This window comes from Mycteria americana, chromosome 13, assembly GCF_035582795.1.
Source record: "Mycteria americana isolate JAX WOST 10 ecotype Jacksonville Zoo and Gardens chromosome 13, USCA_MyAme_1.0, whole genome shotgun sequence".
Lineage (NCBI taxonomy): Eukaryota > Metazoa > Chordata > Aves > Ciconiiformes > Ciconiidae > Mycteria > Mycteria americana.
In genome coordinates this window covers 7,137,799-7,151,170 of record NC_134377.1, presented here as the reverse complement: position 1 = coordinate 7,151,170, position 13,372 = coordinate 7,137,799, and the positions used below count along the sequence as shown (strand labels likewise).

At 36.8% G+C, this 13,372-nt stretch overlaps 1 protein-coding gene across 5 annotated transcripts in view; it reads right to left on the bottom strand.

The window, feature by feature from the left end:
- Window positions 1-4,083: 4,083 nt before the first annotated feature.
- Window positions 4,084-13,372, bottom strand: part of SPECC1L (sperm antigen with calponin homology and coiled-coil domains 1 like) — a 73,462-nt gene continuing 64,173 nt past the window's right edge. For 4 of the 5 annotated variants that reach the window (XM_075516112.1, XM_075516113.1, XM_075516111.1 and 1 more), the window contains exon 16: window positions 4,084-11,683. In XM_075516112.1, the coding sequence (XP_075372227.1) occupies window positions 11,594-11,683 (90 nt within the window). In that variant the 3' untranslated portion in view covers window positions 4,084-11,593. The remainder of the gene's footprint in view (window positions 11,684-13,372) is intronic. The other variant, XM_075516115.1, reaches the window with a different exon arrangement.

Below are 13,372 nucleotides of genomic sequence, written 5' to 3'. Positions count from 1 at the left end.
CTTTCAACATTAAAGATAGATATATAAAAATAAAAACCCTATGTGTATATATATGCAATTATTTCTCTCACGTTGTTCAACATTAAATATTTGTTAGCAATTTTAAAATCAACACTGAAAAAAAAAAAGCTAGATTTTCTGAAGAGAGAGTCCTTTAACAAAGTTACACACGCAAGTTTTTGCTGGAAATGCCCATCGCTAACAACTTAACAAAGGACACTCCTCTGTGTCAAAGACCAAAGCCTCCTCACAAACTGTTCAATTCCAGCATAGGAGTTCAACTTTTACCTAGGCTTGAGGAAAACAAGCTAAAGTCAAGGTAAGATTTGTGCTCACAGGGAAATGCAAACCCATATCCACAACACTGTTTACATCCTGCCATTTGCACTTAGGCCAGGAACAAAAGGATTTTCAGTGATTTCATGTCTAGTCATTTTGGACTAGTCTCCGTAAAAGGTACTGCCCAAACAGACTGTGGCTTCATTTCTCTAAATGCTGTTCAGCATGACAGACTATGAGATGGAGTTCAATCTAAATTTAAGCACTCTTTGTAGACTATTAATAGAAGAAAAACTGGTAGCATGAATCATCATGTGGGAGCTGCAGAGCAACAGCTATTTATTTTCTATAACAGTAATATATAGAAGTTACCTTTATACAATAAATGACCTCTTAAGTTGCAAGGCCCAGCAGAAGAAGTCAGATGATTCTTCTTCACTTACACTATTCTCATTTTATTCTAAGGAGCAATGAGAGGGCAACCCTTATTTAACTTGACAAAATCCACATTGTGTATAACCAAGCTCTGTCCCAACACAAATTGGACACAAAAAGTAGCTACTGACCGTGCTCCCCACCACTCCCTGCAAGGGAATAGTGTGTGCTGGAATGTTGGTGCAAAACGGTGGAACTTCATAGGTTTATAAAGTTAAGTTAGTGCTTTAGCACCCTGTTCCAATGCCTGTATAACGTTCGTACCTCTGGCCAAGAGGAAAACTGCGGCACGCCTTCCCTTTACGTTTCTTCTCTGCTGGGACGATAGTCCAGCTGTATTACTGTTAGACCAGCCGTTTTCGGGAAAGATTTTTCGGAAGGACCGAACACCTGGCAGCTCCTGAACTGCAAAACTGATGATGCTCAGCACCCCTCAGGATCATACCCTCCAATGCTGCGGTCTTCTTTCTCAAGAGATCGCACTGGTCACGTGCGCTGCAGGCTTTACGCTAGGCTTTACTCCACTGCAGTTGATGGACTCTGAATGTGGCCCCACAGAGACACACAGTGTTAACTCAACACACTGGCATTTTGGCGCTCTGTGGGATATTTATTTTTGAAAAATATGAGATTGTCAACAGCTCAGTGAGGTTGTCTCCAGACTGTTATGTCTCCTTCTCAAGTTTCCTTCATTTTTAAGATCTTAACTTTTAGGCTTCTGGCATGAGGAAAGAGCCTAAAATGGTTTTAAAAAAGGAAGCATAAAGCAGGGAGCGAGCTATGCACAGCACTGGAGAGAGGCACAACTATTTCCTCACACTATATCATCAATGCAAATGTCTAGCAGTAAAAATACTGTGATAAAATGCTACTGTGTTCAACCCCGTTTTCATAATGAGATTAAGGAGGTTCCAAAGAACTGGAAATCCTGAAGGGCAAGGAACATCTAAGAAAAGTTAACATCGTATTTTTCAAACAGGGCATTTAATGCACAGAAATTCAGTTCTACAAACGGAGTTCAGTTAAACCACGGTGTTACAGAGAGAAATGGCAGACAAAGACTAGTAAAAACCTTAACTTAGATTAGGATTGATGGCATCGGTCCCTTATCTACTTTTCTTTTTTTAAGAATTCATAGACAAATTTTTTTCTAAACAAAGATGCATGGGAGGAGTTTCAAAGCAACTTTTCTAATGGAAGTGAAGCTAACAAAAACCATTTAAACAAACATAAATGATCTTCTAATCTCGAGGTGCCAGGAATAGAGACACTCATTAGCTAACTTCTCCATTCAACCTGTTGGGTTGCAGCATCAAGCAGTAATTCATACGGAAGATACTGCAACTTTCCACGATATCATCACTACTTTTTGAGCAATTCAAAGAAGAATGCTGTACCTCACTCAACTTCTAGTATTGAGGACAAAAAAGAAAACATACCTTAGTTTAAGAAACGAGGAGAACACAAATGCTGGGTCCAAGGAAAGATAGTGCTGAACTCCCCCCCTGCCTCCCCCTACACAAAACACTAAGTGAGGGAGCTAAGAGAAGGTGAACAATGTGAAAGGCACAGAATTCAGCACCTTTTTTTTTTTTTTTTTTTAAGTCTTAACAGTAGCTGCTGGCTATTAATAACTTCCCATCTGGAGAAGGGAGTTAACTTTTTATGATAAATTAGTGTCTCTGTTTTAAAAGAATTTTGTGTGGGAAGAACTTACATCTTCACGACCCCTCTTGTCTATGCACTTCGTGGAACCACACACAGTTCTTGGCAACTTACATGATACAATCCAAGTCTCTTCCGTTGATCAAAGCAATTGTGAAACCCTTTATGATAAGAATTTTAGCTGCAAGTTCTGTAATGCTAACCTAGTTCCCATACAGAATTTAACTGCAGAACCACCATGACTCCCAATATAAGCTTTTGTGATTTAATACAATGGAATATTATATTGCTGTTGCTCCTGAGGTTTTTATATTACTACTCCATATAGCTGCAGTTTTTCATTACAGTAAGACCTTCAAAATTATTTAATTGACTTTATTCTATTCAACTTAAACACACTTATGGAGCTAGTTTCACATATTTAACAAAATTCTCTAGTGACAGCTTGGAAAACAATCCATGAAAAACACCTCTGGTTAGGGAATATTATTTCAGTGGATGTGGGAAAGAAAAGTTGCAGCTCTACAGATTGTGCAGACACTACTGTTTTAACATGCCTCAGGCCTGACCTGTGTCCGGCTCGCAGCTTCTGTCTTGACCTTCAGATTGCCAGTTGCAGGTGTACAAGTCACTTCTACAATGCTGTCGTGCACTTGCTACAGAAAAGAAAAACATCTATTTTCTGACATGAGTTTACTACACTACACTTTTAAAACATTTATTTTTAAAAGAAGTATGAAAACTGAAGATCCATGCTTAAAAATTGGATATGAATTCATTTTGAGAACTAAGAAGAGTTTTCTTAAACCACTCAAATTCAGGGAGAATATTTCACCTCAAGAAAGGAGAAGTGCGACATTTTCTTGCAGAATAACATTACTGAGACAAAGACTTTTCTGGATTGCTGAACAGTCAGAAAACACCACACAAAATCTCAATAAATTATGTAATAAATAGGTAGAATTACAACACCTACACTAGTCAGTGCACTTAAGAACAACATTTGAAATTAATGGGAGCTCAGTCCAAACCTCTGGATCCAATTTATTCCAGAGCACTTGAAATTAAAGCTCTAAAAGAGCATTTGAAAACAGTTACCATCCTGGATGATTGAGACCAAATCAGATTTAAGGTGTTCTAGTCTTTATTTTCACCGGGAAATTACATTTTTAGGCATCTGCTTTAAATACTCTGAACTGTTATAGAGATTTAAGTCCCCAATCCCTCCCCAGCCCAATTCCTTTAGAGAGAGGGAGTGAGCACGCACACATGCATTGCCTTACTTGGGTTGGGTTAAGTAACATTTAAATAATTCTAATCCTGCAATGTATTACAGAAGTTGCCTAAATTGAACCTATCCTCTGCAATTCCCTTCTCTGTTACTCATATTAAAGACTAGGACAATACAGGCTAAGCAGATGCTTTCAATACATACCTCTTATCTAGGGTATTCACCATCTTATCATTTAAAACCCTTTGGGGGTAGATACTGTAAAGTATGCTGGTATACCAAAAGAGACATGACTTCCAAAAAATCATGAGGTTATGTGCATGCAAATAATTCGCATGCATTTCTCATCCATAGCGTATAAACCTCCACAAACTACTTCCTGTAACATTTACTCCTGAAAAAACACGGTGCCACAAATAGCATTAAAATACTCCTTTTTGTAGCGGCTTCACTCAAGAAAACATAAACACACATTTTGCTATTTGCAATCTTTATTTCATGAATAATTAAGAAGAAAACATGGCAACATTGGCAAATCGAAGGCATACATACTAAATACTCATACAGAATACATTATGGAAAAAGTAAATGCCCAGATCTTTAGTGGTCCTTGCAAACTAAAAGCATATTGGTCCTCAAAAAGGTTTCGCTTAAAATATGCCTGCTGACCTTTTAAGTTCCAATGATTAACAGCTTGTGCCTTTCAAACCAGAAACAGGGCGAAATGCAATTTGAACATACTTCCAGATTTTCCACCAACCTGTATTTCTCAGCTCTAACCAGAAGCAAACAAAATGTTTTTTTCCTCACCTTCTAAATGTATACGCTAATACACCACCTTAAGTATTCAAGACGCAAGCACTTCTTGAAACATGTTCAGTTTTATTAAGAACCTGCATATGTACATATATGTATACACACATGTATGTGTGTATATATATGTACATATACACATTTATGTAAAACTTCTCTATATATGTAAAATGTCTATATATGTCAGAGTGTGTGTGTGTGTGTGTGTGTGTAAACCATTTGAAAGGGTTCTGGAAAAGAGAAAAGTGCTTGTTGTCTAGAACAAGAATTACTAAACCCATACATGTACTGCTCCGTCAGTCTAACAGTTGTGTTTCAAGGGAGTATAAAACCAATACAAATCAGAAAAGCTGGATGGATGAGAAGAGCTTTTAAGAATCACTGGTTTTTACACCATCTTTAAAGGCCATGGAAAATAAGCTTTAAATTAGCTATTTAGGAGATATTAGTACTGGCTGCAGTGTCATCTCAAGCAAGGTTAGTCCTTATCCAATACAGTGCTGTGAAATTAGACTGAGACATCGATAAAATTCTGTTCTCTCATGAAGTCCAAAATTCACACTGCTCTGCCAATTCTGCCTCACACCTGAACTGAAAGTACCCTCATTCAAGAGTTGGAGGGTACCAATTAATGCCCTTCTGACTTTGATCTGGAGAGTTGTCCAATATTAAATGGGATCACTGATTTATTTCATACACATTGAACAACTCTTGATCATTACTGACCTAAAGTGAACTTACAGTCTGGAGACTAACTAGTCTATGCGTTGTTTAGTAGTGTCATACTTTCTTTCCATTAGATAACACACAGAAAAACATTTCTGTTCAAAGAAACCCTTCAGATATGTATAAAAGTGCTACTTAAAAATAGTAAAATTGACCTTACAATATATGCAAAACCAAAAGTTTCTAACAAACTGAAATGTTGTAAGTTATAAGGATTAATTCTTGAGTATGTTACATGTACTTGTGCCCTCTCTACTGAACTGATTCCCAAGTAATTATCCTAATTGAACATATGCAATAATTGGAAACCAGTAAAAGCCTCCAGAGAAATTTCAACAATGGAACAAAAAAATAAGAGCCTCTTTCTCCCCATTTGTTGAAATAGAGTTCAGAAACAAAAATTTACTATTCCATTATTGCAAATGCAGTCTGCTGTCAAAACAGGTCAGTTCATGAACTGTGGAACCAGGACTGCCAATGGCTCCTCTGCAGCAGGAAGTGTCCACTGGGCTTCCTACCTACCATATAAATACACTAGTTACATGCCATTAAAATAATACATATATCACTAGGATGAAAATGCATTGCTATGCTGGGGCACAGTAAGTTTTAAGCCTTGACTTCCCCAAACAACTTGTTCATATTCTAGAACTCTATGCAAAATACAAAAGCCTTAGAAAAGTGCAACAAAACTAGCTTCATGACATTTTTCTTTCAGTTTCCATAAATACAATCTCATAAAAATATTATTAAACAGAAGCATACTTCCCAGTGGAGAACAAATGTGCCACATTTCAGCTTTGAGTAAGTGATTTGGGCTAAACTGAAACCCCCTGAAAATAGGGGATTAAAATGAAACCAGCTTAATTGCATCAGGCTGCTGTAATATTCTGCCAAAAGTTTACCCTACTGTTTTGCATCCACAAGTCCTGCTGGAACTTTATGTGCAACTCTGTGGCAGACAGTGGCCTAAGGGTAAGGAATACTCCAAGTAGAAGATAAATGTCAGTTGGGAGGAAGTCATCTGGTATTCATAGGTTTTACTGAAGTTTCAGTGTGAGGAAATAATCCTATTATTGCAGAATGAATTAATTTATGGAGGCTAGGATAGTGGCCTTGTCAAACTGAGTTCAAGGGTGTTGCATCCCAAAAACTGGCAAGCACAAATAGATAAGGAAAAAAAGACACTCGTATCAACACTCTAACAGAAATCAGAACTGTACAAACCTTGATCTTTTAAGTTATTTAGCATTAATTATCAAAAGCATATTTGCTACATATTCCAGATGCTTAACATCTTGGCTTTGACAATTACAAAGTGTAATTACAACGCTGATACTGAAATCATAGGGAATACAACAGCAAAAACTCAGATGAACAAAGGACTGGAAATACTCAGCAAGCCAGTTAGTAACTTAAAACCCATCCAGCCACTCTCCTTTGAAAGCAGAAACACTAGTAGAGATACCTTTCTAAATAGGGACAATTAAATATATTAAGACATGTCTGTGAACCCTTAACTCATTTAAGGAGTTGGTAATTTGGGGGCAAGAACACCTGATGGACACCCTGGGGTGATATAGGCTATATGGGAGATAAGGAGGTCACGGGAGAGTTAAGCAGCTCTAACACGTTTTACCAATCAACACATACTAACTTGGGAAAGCACGGTGGCACGTCCAGAACTCGTGGGTGATGACTACACTTTAATAGCCCTTTTCAGCAAATTATTTCTCAAACTGGTTAATGTTACTGAGTATTCATACATTAATGCTAGCTTAAAGAAAGGAATTGCAGAAATAGAGCTTGGCAGAACATAAAAATAAAACGGGAATAAATATTTACCAAGTCAAGGGAAGGACCACAAACAAACTATATAGTTAAATCAGTCTGTACATGAACACTACTATTTTAAAATCCTCTTTCTTAGGCCACCTCAGCAAGAGTATTACTCACAATAGGCAAAAAATAGTGTCAAGGTGTACAACTGGATTCCTTCCCAGAAGAATCCTGCCCCTTAATAGCTCCTGCTCGATGCAGCCTGCAGTTAATCTGTGACTGTATTAGTTGCAAGAGTCAAATAAGAAGTAAAGTCACCACATGCGTCCCATGAACACAGCTTTAAAGGCTTAACTTTAGCCTATGCATAGCTTCACGCCAGCCATCCAGAGGGGGCTGCTTTGGAAGATATTGTCACATATCACCTGAAAACCAGACAGCGTTCCCAAACCAGCCACAAGCAGAACACAGAAAGTAAGAAAAACACCCAGAAGTTCTCCGTATCTCCAACTTCCCAAATAATCTTGTTTAAAACTAGACTATAATAAAATTCGTACCCTGGGCCAAAACTGTACAGAAATAGAGAGAACTGAGTAGAAGTATTTATTTTGGTGATGCAAAAGATGCAACAGAAGTGTCTGAAGTGTTGAATCAGGGAACTGAAAAAAATAGATAAGAACTTAACACTGAGATCATTAACAGAAATGAGATGCCAATGAGAATTTTTTGTCACAGCTACAAAATTCTTAAGGCAGATCCTCAGCAGTTTAAACCACTGTATTACATCATTAGAGCAAGGGACAAATTTATTTCTCCTCATGCATGTAAAACCAGAATATGAGTGCTGCCAGTGGTATTAATATGAGTTTACACCAATACATCAAAGCTGAGTTCATTTAGCTCTGGCAAATTAAAGGGCCCCTAAAGCATGATGATGGACTTCACAGAAAAACACTAACGGTGGAAATATTTTACAAAACTGGAGACAAAAAATTTTCAGAAATGCTATATGTAACTTGAGGAATATATTTTATGCAAGAGAAAAATTTACATCAGAATATGCTGTAATTGAATACTATATTCTGGATAACCTATCCACAAACGCAAATTTAAAAGGGAAAATTTCACTCAATTTTTCAGAGGCATGAGAATGAGAGATCTTTGTGAGAGCCACCGAGATTCACACCAGAGATACTAAATTAGTGTTTCTATTTAAATATACAAGACAACCAAATCAAACCAACTCAAACAAAACCAACTGAAAACCAAATCAAGTGTAATCCATTCTGAAGTCACCTCAGTTCTGTTATTGTTAGATATTCTGTATCAAGACTTCTCTGACAGAATTTTCCTGAATAGCCAAAATTAAAATTTTCCTCCCATCCCTTCTTTTTTGGTAAAGAAAACCCCACAACTGTTCATTCAGTTCAGTGCTGATGATCTTGCATCAGGATGACAACTAGCCAAACTGAATACACAGCTGGCTCTAAACTCATCTCTCTAATCTATGGAAGTGTGTCAGTAAACAGGATCCAGAAGATGATACAGTTGTTGCCCACCCCACCCCTACAGCTGGCAATGAGTAACCTTGATATACTACAGCACAGGAATTTGCAAGGCACATATTAAAATGCAATAATATAAATTGATGATAAAATATTTGTCCTTTTTTTAGTACATTCAGAAATATTTTCTGGATTAAAAAGAAAGTAAATCAGCATAAACTTGCACTTCATATGTACAAAAACAGGCTGTTTCAGGATTAATTATGAGTAGAAACCAAACAGAACAGTATCATCCATGTCCAGCTATTCTTCCTCTTGAAAAATTTAATGCTGTTTGAACCTTCAGAAAAGACATGTTGTAGAGTGCAGCAGGGCATCGTGTTTGTTTTAGATCTTCCACTGCTTCGTTACTTCCACTTGGACAGCTGTACAACATCTTGTATGTAAAGGCTCAGATATATCATTATAAGAAAAACTCTTCGTGAAGCCCAATATTCCTTTACAGATAGGAATTCAGCAGAGGTTTATCAGACAGATCACATGAAGAAGTTTACAGAGCTCTGAAGTTCAAAACAAGATCATTTTTATAATTACTAATAACTTTTCTCTTTCTCTCTCTCTGAAGACTAGCAGCTCAGCTTTTTAAGTATCTGGAAAATGTGATTTCCCCTTTTAGAAATGGTTATACTATTAGCGTTATTTCAGTTAAGGACTAATACAACATTCCAGGTAAATGAAGTTGACCATTGGACAGAAAAAAATCAGCTTAAAGCTCAAATTACCTTAACAAAACAGGTCATGAGTGAATTTAGACCAAGAAATGCTATCCTTTTCATTAGAAAAATATTTTCTTAAAATCTAAGGCAATGAATAAGACAATCATAGATAAGGATGTCTGTTCAGAGGATGAATACAAGGTTTTTTAAACACAAATTAGCAAAAACTGGAATTTAGTAGTAAGAGATGGAATGGGAGACCGCAATAATGTGTATTTACAATAGGACTATTCTTATTGAAACTTATTTGAAGAAATGAAGTAAACAAAAATTTTTGAAGAAATATACAGGAGAGGAAATTGTATTTCAGACTTTTATTAAAATCTGTTAATGAAGATTTTTCACTTGAAGCCTCTCTTGTAACAATGGTCTTTAGATTATGTTGGCTCTTCAAATGCACCAATTCATACTCTGAGGGTATCTAGCTACTTTTAGGGTTCTAAAGAACCATAAGAATGTATGAGACACTGCTGCTCTGAAAACTTCTCCAAAGGCCCTCACCATGGATTAAGGAGTTATTTTGCAAATTTTCGTAATTCTCACAGGCACATATCAGTGTAAGCGTATATTTTTATACAATGCTAGCTGCTAGAGACATGCTGAATTATTACTCTTCATACGGGCTATGTTCTTCAGATGATAGGTTTTTGGATTTGGCAATAATTTTGAGTTAAATCTGTGCTTTTATACCATGATGAAGTTTCACAGATGCCAAGCACAGTTGCATTCACTGGGTTAACATCTATGACATTCAAACTGTCCTTAACAGTCATAAGAGCACCATAGGAATGGCAGATTCATTTTCTTTATAACAGGGTTACTATGATGAAAAAGCATGTGCTTATAAATAGCAGTTGTTACAGAACTCACTTCTAAAGTAGGCTTCTGCTTAATATTAATGAGAGATGTTCAACTGTGGCTTAACTGCTGATAAGTATTCAGAAAAATAAGAGGCAGAAGCAATGACAGAGTGAAGTCTTCCCTTGATTTGACAAACAAGGTTACAACAAACAGCTTATGACAAATGGATATATGAAATCGTTCTGAGCCATTAACATTCTGCACGAGGCCCTGAAGTGCCAGGATGTATCAATTCAATGATCGCTAAGGCACTTACTTGAACTCTTTTGCCCGAGAGCTGTTACATGAATTCAGGTACATCTTAGGAAAATAGAAGTTGAGCAGACTAAAGTTTCTCAATTCCTTCCTTGTGACAGTAACTCATTTCCATGCAATATTCGAGACTACTGGGCGTATAAACATTACATCAGTTCCTCTATAGTTCTTGTCAGAGAACGTCTCACCTTCTGTCAGTCAGATGAGGATGTGCAAGATCAATGAAAAACACACAGAAACCATGGCAAAGCTGGATTTTGAGACAAACTACTTCATTATTACATCTTATTGAAAATATCTTCTCTGCAGAGGAAATGCTATCCCAGTTCCAAAATTCTACCACAGAAATCCATGACGTATGCTCGTATTGCTGTAAAGTAAAGCCTGGGGTAGCTGTCCGTGCTATACAGGCAACAGAGGAAGAGGGGCAAGAACAAGCTGTACAAGGGTTGATTATTGATTCATTTCTGTTATAATGGAAGCACAGGGAGTTGGGACAGATTCCTTGAAGTACAGCGTACCCTGAAAACCAGGAGCTGTATGTGCTAGTCTTTACAATCCATAAGATAAAGTTGGAAGCCACATCACTGTGACAGAGGTAGGCTTATAATGAAGCTTTAGAATGAAGAGTTCTTCTGTGCCAAATTTTTCGAGGTATTGAGAGCACTTTTCCACTCAATTTGTCATTACGGAGTAAAAGCTTGTTTTCCTAGAATAGTGTGCACATTTTAAAGGAGGGAAAATAGCTGTAAAGGCAGTAACTAAATTACCATTAAGAACTCTACTGTTTCAGGGTGCCATATGCTGTGGGTAGAATATTCAGACTCTGTGGTATCAGGACGCTACAGAAAGTTCAGTAATACGATGCCATGTTATCCTTTTCCTTCTCAAAGCCTTAGCTGTACATTCAGTCTCTTACATGCTAGAGGATCCATTCATCTCACTCTCCTAGGAAAGAAAGCTTCAGGAAGTCTGGCTGGAAAGGCAGCACGTAAGTAGGCCAGGCTCTTTAGGCTACATAACTAATCTGAATAGCTTAATAACTTGTGTTATTCCAAGCACTGTGGCAACAAGTTCTTGCTTTTAAACAGCTGTTTCCAGGCTTAGTAGCTGAAGCAATCTGAGGCAATCCAGGGTAGTGTCACTGAAGTTTGAGGGGACTCAAATGTTGCCAGTTTTCAGTGAAACGGGAATTAGCATTTCAGTAAGATTTCCATCTTGTAGCTCATGTTGGTTCTATCCTGTGGATCTGTTGAATTGTTAGGGTTTCAGGTTTCAAAGTATTTGTAAATTGCTGTAACATACAGCATGACATTCTGCCAGTCTGGACGCTCGGTTCGCACCATTTCATTGATGTCCTGTCACAGAAAACAGTTTGGTCAAAATCAGGAATGATAACCTTGTGAATAATATGGTAGTGTTTTTACAAATCCCTAGGAATGGTAAATCTGTAAAGTTTCCACAATTTAAAGTATTGATGAAGAAAGCTCTGTTTTCTTCCATACATTTTGTATTACTTACAAAATGTAAACAGCTATGAATGGCCTATCTGTAGATTTTTTGTTGACTTAAGATCAAAATGTCTAATGCTGTGCATACTTGAGTTGTCCCCCACTTAGTACAATTAGTATAGTAGTCAAGACTTTAGTGTTCACATATCCCTACACCAGCCTCACAAGTCAATACAGTCTACCTAGGAACTGTGAGTTACAGCATCGAGGCCCAGAAGCTAAAGTTCAAAATTCATATCAGGGTAAGAGTCAAGCATCAATAAATAATTTAATCTCATTTTACAGTAGATTAGTGAACTTTAGATTACTTTATATGTATTTTTGAGTAAAGAGGCAAGGAATAGGGAAGTTTACTACCAATTTGGGTATATCCAAGAGACGAAGCAATCGGTGTCTAACTGATAGGCCAGTTCACACGTATTTCATAGTAATAGTATACCAGATTGTCAGTGAATAAGCAGGGTAAACAAAGCCTGATCTACCCCTTTCAGCACATGTACAAAGAAAACAGAGTGATGCTGTTTCTAATAATTTTTGTTTAATGTAAAGGTCTATTTTGTAAGCTTTGGGTCCCGGAACCTCCAGAACTCAAAAAAGAGAAAGTAATTTTTTTTTAATTCCCCACATGAAAGTAGCTGAACACTCTCTTATTCAGGGAACAAATAACTTCCCCTTACATTACCACTACTATTTACATACAGTAGTTTTCACACCCTTTTTCACCCTCCACCCATGCAATCCGGACAAGGAAAAAATCCACAAATATACACATCATACACACTGCATATCTTGGTATGTAAATAGACGCTAAATCCTTAGGATGGCTACAATTTGCACTTAAAAGATTTAATTCTTTTTAGAATATCTGTAATAAGTACATTACAAAAAATAAAGGACAGACAGCAACAATTTAGACCAAAGCTGAATTATGTAAGAATTACTGCAGTTATTTTCCACAATCTAGTTCTTACATCAGCACTTGGTAAGAAACTTCCACGTTTCAAATCCCTGACAAAGTCTAAGTACTAAAGCTCAACAGTTGCACTGCTATTGTCAGCAAATACAATGCTGGGGGGTAAAGGCTCTGATAAGGATCAGGGAAAGTGTTATTTTTAAAAATGTCTGACTTTATTGTATTATTAGTTACTAACTCTGGCAGCTCTCTTAGAATTTAGGTTACAAAAGTATCACTTAAGTATAATTTCTGATACTGGCAATTTTAGTTGAATTTTTGTGATTATTCACAAGGGTTTGGGATACTCCCAATTCCATACCTTCAGAAATCTTCCTTTTCTGGTAAATACTAATTGAAAACTAATTCTTTTAAGACAAAATTTGTATAAGAAAGCTTATTATAAACAATAATTGAAAAAAACTTTCAATTATTTACAATGAGGACAAATTAAAAGTCTAAACTTAAGAGTTAAAATCTTGACTCTCATATTACACTGAGCAAAAGCACATGTTACATAGCTTGATTTGTACCTCCAGAATTCCAAATACACCAAATAATTTGAAAGTAGGTCAGAGACAGGA